This window comes from Triticum aestivum, chromosome 2A (genome assembly GCF_018294505.1).
Source record: "Triticum aestivum cultivar Chinese Spring chromosome 2A, IWGSC CS RefSeq v2.1, whole genome shotgun sequence".
Taxonomy (NCBI): Eukaryota; Viridiplantae; Streptophyta; class Magnoliopsida; order Poales; family Poaceae; genus Triticum; species Triticum aestivum.
Genome location: NC_057797.1, coordinates 698662521 through 698670439, shown reverse-complemented (window position 1 = coordinate 698670439; position 7919 = coordinate 698662521). Strand labels below are relative to the sequence as shown.

The following is a 7919-nucleotide window of genomic DNA, read 5'->3' as shown; positions in this document are numbered from 1 at the left end:
GGTGGGATCTGAATGACAATGCCTGGAGGGGCAGCCTTGCCAGATTGTAGAAGGACGAGGGCACGAACCGACGTGTAATCGACGCCATGGAGGCAGAAGTCATCAATGGCACACACGTCGCCGAGAAAAGTGAGGGCGAAGCGTATTGCCGTCTTCGTGCCAAAGCTCATGTGGGAAGTCTGAAACTTCGACCTCAGCAAGATCAGAGTATATTGCAATGGAGCGGTCGACTTGCTCGACCGGCTCTATAGTGATAGAGTTTCCCTCATATTCGATGGGGTTGTGGTTGAGCACGTCATTGCGTGCGACTGGTGTGTGAAAAGTGAGGCAGGCGATCCCTCTCCAGGACCCACCTATGATGAAAGCAGGATTGCCGCAGGTGTGCTGGATGGCTCGACGGATAAGGGGAGTGGGGTTGAGAACTGGTGTGCGAAGGTGGACGAAAGCAAAGCGACACGGGCAGTGGACGAGACATGGAGGTACTGCGACAAGTGGCATGTCCCCATAGGGGGGCAGTAGCCCGGCCTCATGGGTCGGGCGGGGCAGATCCATCTCGGAGTCCGTCTCGGAGACGTGAGACGAGGCTCTGGTGTATTGTGAGGCAAGGAAAACGTCGGCGAGCCGGTCCCTCAGCTCCTGTGTGTCGAAGGGCGGCGAGTGCGTGTGATTGAAAGCTGGTGGTGGTGAGGTAGGCGTGGGTGGAGGTGCAGAGGATCGTGGTGGGGAGGGAGGTGGCGAAGCTAGTTGGGCGGTTCCGACAGGAGTGCCGTGGAGGACGAACGGTGAGGGGACGCAGAGGGCAGGGAAGGGCTCGGAGAGGATGATGGGGACGTCACCGATCATGAGTGTGCGTGATGCGCGAGACGAGGAGCCGGTGGAGTCCATGCTGCGAGTGCAAAAGGCTGGGTTAGGTTGGGAAAGGAAAGCATCAGGAAGAGGAGGGAAGATGGGCCAAATGCGCATATATTGCACTCACGGCTGCGGTGGCCGTTCCGCCAGCAGCGGGCACAGCGGACGGGGTCGTGGCAAGCTTCGACCAGATGGTCTAGAGCTAGGCAGCGGAAGCAGCGGTGCTTCCTTAGAGTGGGAGGAGAAGTGTGAGAGCGATGATGCGGAGTGAGGAGATGGCGAGGGGTTTTATAGAGCAGGGGAAGGGGGTGCGGGTGGCTGTGATCGAGGGGGGTGGAGAGAAGGGCATCTCTGTACGAGCTTGTCGGGTTGTGGTTGGAGTGTACGGGTGGCATGTCCGGCGTCAGAGCGGCTGGGTCCATTGCGTGTGGCAGGGGGCGAGGGGGCGAAGGACGGGGGGGGGGGGGGGTGGTGATCGAGCGGCCGGCGTAGGCTGGGCAGGGGGATTAGGCATGATCATGAGGTCTAGATGCTGGTCATGGGAGGCGGAAGGGGACTGTGGCGACAGGCAGGCGTGCGGGGTCGTCGGTTCGTCGGTTCCCAACGCAAGATTCACTACAGATATGCTTATCGGGGACGCGCGTGGGGCGACAGGGGGCGGCGCAGACGTGCCCGGATTAGACGCGGGGCGGGCAAGCATCACGTCCAAAATTGGCACAGACAGAGAGACAGAGAGAGGGTTTTGGGGGTTCGCGGCAGGTCCCTCCGCATGTGCCGAGGCAGCTGCAGCGTACGGATCTTTTGATAGATTTGGTGGGTCAGGGGGCGCCGCACCGCCATCATGATGCATGGGGTGGGCCATCTTTGCATGTGAGTAGGTGGGACATGGTGCAAACGTGCGAGGGAGGTGGGGTGCAGAGTCGTGCGGGGCTGAAGATGCCGACGCTCAAATGGGCCAAGAATGGAGTCTGATTGAGGGGGCAATGTAGGGTAAGCAAACTTAGTGTAATGATGGAGAAAACGACTGCAGTGTGCAACGGCTTGCTCGAGCTAGTCAAAGAGGAAGATCCAAAAACCTTCAAGATCTATGGACCCTAGATTGAGTATTTGAATTTTTATTGATCGGGAGAGGACGCCCGACTTGTACACATGCTCATGAACTTTGACTGCTAGAAAATCTTGTTTGATCGAAAAACAGTGGTTTAGGGCAGATTCTACTAGTAGTTCATTAGGTCTAACCTTAATAGGTAGGAAGGTAACTCAAAACAAATGCGTGTGATGGGTGTAATTTGCATGTGGTGTAAGCTGGCAAGAGCGGAGAACATTAAGCATATGGTAGAAAAAGCTTATACCCGGCCGTTGACGACGCTCCTTCGAGAGAACAATAGTTGTAGACGCAGGTGGCGGCAGGGTAGGATCGTCTGCCGCCGGCGAGGATGACATAGGCCCATTCGATGGCATGGTCGTCCCCGATGGAGAGCATGGAGCACACCCCGTAGGAACAGGCCAAGGGAAGCGGAGCAGGATGCCCAGCTTATGGAAGTCGCCCATGGAGGCGATGAGCGCGGCAACGGCAGGCGAGGCCACTGTGAAGGAGAAGCAGGAGTCTCCGTCGTCCGTGACGTTGAAGTGGTGGTGGGTGTCACCGAATAGGCAAACTAGGATGAGACTCGTCGTGATGGCGTCAAGGGTGAAAGGGAACTGAATGACACGCACATACGTGCGGCATCCATGCGGTTGGTTTGGTGGACGCTGGGAGATGAGCGAGCGACATTGTGTCCAGGCTACGCTCTCAAAGTGAAGGCCCAGATCCTCTGGAATTTGGAGCAGGTGAGCCAACGGCATGCATGTGGCATCGTGGGGAGGGGAAGGTGGGAGCGGGGGCAGAGTTCTCAAGAAGGAGAAAGCGTAAGCACGGGAGCGAAGTGTGGATTGTGCGAGGATGATCTCTGCTATACGCGCGGAAGCCACATGGAAGCGATAAACAAGGGGAGAGCAATGGGCAACGAAGAAGTCAGCAGCAGCACCGCCAAGAACAGACTGGAGCAGGGCGGCAACGATAATGGCATCAAGGCGGCGGTTGGAGTAGTGGAAGATGATGTAGAGCGGTGAGGCGAGGTGGATGGCGGGGGTGGTGATGGAGAGGCGGAGGTAGTAGGAGGCATCATCCTCGAACTCCAAGCCCATGGCATTGCCACAGCCCAGGAAGCAGCGGAGTGCAACCTGGCCGGCTTTCATGTACGGCGGGTCGAAAAAAGGCGATGGTGGAGGAGCTACTGTGGGGAGGAGTTCGTCGAGAGGACTGATGGCTAGAGTTGTTTCCGGCGACAGGTTGGCCGGAGGGGTTTTGGTGGCTGATGTCTGGTTCTCCTCCGGCGAGGAGGAGGGGGGGGGGGCTTATGGAAGCTTGTAGGTCACCCCATATAAGGAAGCATGGCGTTGCTGAATGAATTTTCTGCACAACATGGCAACTTTCTTCAGTTTTCTAATCACGTGCTGTGCGCCATCTTCAAAACAAGTTGAAGTTGTCTTGTATTCTTGCAATCAAGATGCACGTTATAGCGGACTTTATATTTCAGGGAATTCAACAAGTGCGTACAATTAAACATTGTAGGTGGCCTTCTAGAGAGCTCCGATTTTGGCTGGCGAGGCGACCAGGGGCCTCGCTCCCGCGACCCGCGACCCGAGCTAGGGTTCCTCCCCATCGGCGGCGGCTGTCCTCGCCCCCTCCCGCTGGCGCCGGCCGCCTCATGCGCGCCCCTCGCTCCCTGCCCCTGCCCCTCCCCCGGTGCTCCTGCCGCCCCCTGAGGCGGCGGAGCGCCCCCTGCCCCCTCCCTGTCTCGGTCTTCCTCCTCCCTCACCCCCTTCGCCGTCGCCGGCTGCGGCCTTCGGCGTGCCCAGGTGGCGCCGGCGGCGGTGGACGTCCCTTCCCCCGCGCGCCGGGAGGGAGAGTCGGGGCTCCCTCCTGCCCGACGGCGATGCTGCTCGGCTGGCGGCGGTGAGGCTCGGCGGCGGCGTCCTGTGGGCCTCGGGTGCCCTCGATGCGGCGGCATGGCCGTTGGCTGCGGGGCGGCGTGGTGGGCGGCTGACCGGCGGCGTCTGGGCTGGGGCGGGCCTGCGGTCCGGTCGCGACGGCGTGGCTCCCTGGTGGTGTGACGAAGGGGTCGTGGCTGCGGTGGTGGTGGCTCCGGCGGCTGGCGTGCTGCAGCGTGGCTGCAGGGACGTACTGTCCGGACTCGTTGGGGTCCGTCCGGGCCGGTGGTGGCCTGGCAAGTCCCTGTCGCCATGTCCGGTTGGCTCCGCGTGACGGTGGAGGTTGTTCCCTCCTGTCGGCTGCGGTGCGGTTGCCTCCGAGCCCGGTGTCTTCTCGTCCTACCTTCAGGTCTCGTGTTGATGGCCTCAGCGAAACGGTGAAGATGGTGCGGTATCCGTGGTGGCACAGGCTGGTGGGCGGCATGTTGGGCGGTGCGCTTTCGATTGTCTGAGGTGGCGGTGGTGGTGTTGGGGTGGGAGAAATCTCTAGTGGCTCGTTCGCCACCGGCCCTGCTGCGCCCGTGGGCATTGCCGGACCCTCCTGAGGGGCGTCGGTGATACCCCCTTCCCCACTGCCATCCGCGTATCGGGGGAAACCCTAGGACTTGTCCGGGCAGCAGCGGCGTCGTCGTCGCATTTCTTCCTGAAGATGTTGCTTGGTACACGAGGCTTCGGAGTGTTTGGCGGGCGGTGGTTCTTCCCCGGTGGGTGCAGCGGGTGTCGGTCATCTTTGCTTAGTTGAGCTGCCAGCGTCGGCATTTGTTTCTTTTTTCTTTCTCTCCTTTTTCTTTTGGGCTTGTTTGTGCTGCGGCCCCAACAAGCTGGTTGTATTGGTTGAACGTTGCTTTATAATTTAAAGCGATGGGAAATCCTTTTTCTCAATTAAACATTGTCGGTGTTAAAGAAGGGGGAAAGTCAGTGTAGACCGAGCAAAGAAAAGGACGAGATTTCTTCAAAAATCAATTTTAATTCTCTGTAAGTACCAGGAATCTTGTAAAATGGTACAAATAATAGTCTGCACGATTGGAAGAATTAAAACTGTACAAATCTAAAATTTCCTAATTGACAAAATCGGGCAACTTGTTTTGACATCGCTAATCTATTATTGGAAGAAATACTAATCTATTACAGCAATCGGCATGCCATTCTCTGGCTGTTGTAATTTTTTATTTTATTTTTGAAACAGAGGCACAATTTTGTCTACCCTGCTTCTTCAACCTATCGACGGTCCAAATCTGATCTTGCAAAACTAACAATGTGAAAAATTTGATATTTGAGGGTGCCCAAACCCTCCAAACCTTGAAATCCATGGCGGGAGAGTTAACCCAAAGAATTGAGCCTCGTAAGCAGTGATTACTGAGTAGATCCCATCAATAAAGTACTTCCAAATAATGTCATCCTCGGTATGTGCCTTCAGACAGAAGTCATGAACGAGCATCTAGAGAGTGAATCGTAAACCATGAAGGAAGGTCACGTCGGGCATAGACAAAGTGGTTTACTTATCTAGCAGTGCCATTTTCCCACAAGCATCATCTTAGAAAACATTTTTCCTATAAGCATTTCCAAGGATTCATCTATCCATTCACGAGTCCCATGCAACCTGTTCGCGGCAAAGGTTGTAACTGATGCAACAAGGCACTCAGAATTCAATGAGATTTCGCATGATTAGAGCGTCTACAGTCCGATACATCACATCCAGCCCCTCGAACGTTCGTGGACGCAATTGGGCGTGTCTGAAGACAGTGACTGGTCACACCTTAAATTTTCGTTCCCACATCTAGGAACCTTAATTAGCAAATCCCAAATCCATATTACACATTCTACATAAATTTCTGACACATCCGGACATCCAGCAACTGCATACATACTAAGCGTACGTTGACACCGCCGTACATGGACAAAGATCATCCATGGTTGCCCTTCTCGGCGCCCTTGGCTTCTTTGTCGCAGAAGTAGCTATCAAAGACCCAATAGGGATCAAGCCGGATCTCCTCCTTGTCGGAACTGTCTGCCCAATCATTGTCTTCTTCCTCCTGTTTGCATGGCACAGACCGCCTAGCCTTACTCTCGGGCGAGGACACGCTTCTGCCTGTTAAGGTGCAGAGTGGCTAGGGTTTGGTCCAGGGAACGGGTGGGGACACATATGTGTGTGTTCGAGGTGGGCCAGCATGGGTCAAATCCAACGTGACAGACGTGCTCGGTCTTTTCTATATCCGCCCGGACTAGATATTGAGGTGCCGATCAGTCCAGGTGTTGTTTTTAGAGGAGGGGAGTTTTTTTTGCTGCTCAGTGACCAGGACGTTCGTCCTGGGTATATGGTGGGATGCCGGATGTAGATGTTCCAATGATCATTAATCCGGTGGAAGCGAGCGACGGGGCGATGGAATGTGAAAACACGGCGAGAGCTTCCCGGCGAGGACGCTGACGAGGTGGCCATCTCCATCGGCGAGCGTACGTTGACGCGCGCCGCGGCGTGTCCATCGTCGCCCCTCCTACGTCACGCCGATCCGCAACTTTGCGACTTGGGAGCGTGTCTCTACCTAGCAAGCAAGCAGGCTCAGATTCTCCTCGTGTAGTAGTATCACGGGCGTATTTCGTTTCTTCACGTCGTTGCGCCTTATTCGCACCGTCGTCTACCGCGGCGACGTCAGCCGGCGTGACGAGTTTCGTCCATGCATGGGCAGCAACAGGACCAATGGAGAGAGGACAGCATTGCCGTGCAAGAAAGATACCGCACTCGCCGACTACCGGTGCTTGAATTGAACGGTGGTGGTTTCGTTGTACTAGCAAGGAGTAGTGGTATTAATCAGATAGATTATCAGATCGTTTAATCAAGTGACCCGTGCAGTAGGATCTTGTCCAAGTGACGGCTGAAAACCAACTCGTCATTTCACATTCCTTTCACAGGGGGAGAAAACGGGGCGGCATCGTCGTCTTCGGTACTGTACTTACGTAAACCCGAGCACGCAACGCCTAGCTGCCTGCCTAGCCAGCCAGGTTCGTGCCGACGCCCCGACCGACAGTCGCAGCCAACGATCATCCAGTAGAAAGTTTCACAACACGGACACTCCCGATCAATCTTATCAAGATAGCGAATTGGTGATCAAGACAGCTAACAGCCCTGAGTTTTCACCGCTGGCAAAGCAAAGCATCTGCAGCCGGTGACAACACGGAATACATGGTACAGGTGATTAGGCAAGCGACAGGGTTCTGCCTTCTGTAGATATCAACCTCGGCAGCGCTCAGCAAATGATTATTGTTCAACCGCGAAGCTAGCGTTTTGACAAATACGGCCGTGTCGCCCTATCCGAGTTTCAGTTTCAGCTAGGTAGATAGTAGGGCTAGTGCCACAGTGCTTTCAGCTGGGATTAGGTAAAAGTGGGAGCCTTGGACTTGGCTCGCCGGGTTCGCTGATTAAACTAGTCCAGATGTGTCGTTGGATGTGAGGGAATTTGGTGGGATTTTCCGTCCTTCGCCTCGACGATGGATGGATCGATTGATTGACGGGTCGGTCGAGTTTGTTGGGGGTGGGGTTGCGTGAAATGACATACTGCTGCTGTAAGCCCCGCGTAACCTGGTGTGTCATGGTTTCAGCACGGCTGAGACAGGCTCAGGCCACTGGGCACTGATTGCCGCCTTAATATGTTTCTTTCGACGACATTATCTATAAGGCTACAAAACTTAGCAAGACTTTTAGAAGCGAAAGGGAGGGTTAATATTTTCTTTTTATTCTTTTTTTATTTGAAGTGGGGAGGGTCAATATTTTTCGCTAAAGAAGATGAGTGCTTTTTTGTTGCTGTTGAAGGAAATCGATGCGTGGAAATGGAAGACTCAACTGTTCCTCTGTTTGAGTTTGAGGCAAGGATGTTAGACATAGAGTCCATGTAATCTCGAACTCACCTCTATCTCTTTATTCCTTCCCGTAACTATCTCTCTCTCTATCGTGTAACAAACTGAATCCTAGCGATCGGTTTGGAATACTTGTAAACCACGGCAAGTGTTGTTCTGCCATCGATCAATATATTCATGCGGCTCCC

General features: G+C 55.0%; 1 protein-coding gene across 1 annotated transcript; it reads right to left on the bottom strand.

Annotated features, from left to right (window-relative positions):
* Positions 1–2109: 2109 nt before the first annotated feature.
* On the bottom strand, positions 2110–4411 carry LOC123191870 (uncharacterized). The gene is made up of 2 exons (XM_044604439.1): positions 3736–4411; positions 2110–3245 (listed from the first exon to the last, which is right to left on the bottom strand). The coding sequence occupies exons 1-2, from the start codon at positions 4409–4411 to the stop codon at positions 2110–2112; spliced, it is 1812 nt and encodes a 603-aa protein (XP_044460374.1).
* Between the last annotated feature and the right edge of the window lie 3508 nt (positions 4412–7919).

What these genes read in the sequence shown, in the direction of transcription:
- LOC123191870 (XM_044604439.1), bottom strand. Translation starts at nt 4,411, where the DNA reads ATGCCCACGGGCGCAGCAGGGCCGGTGGCGAACGAGCCACTAGAGATT. An exon ending in GCCACCTGGGCACGCCGAAG is followed by an intron (nt 3,246 to 3,735) that starts GCCGCAGCCGGC and finishes AGCTTCCATAAG; the next exon opens with CCCCCCCCCCCTCCTCCTCG.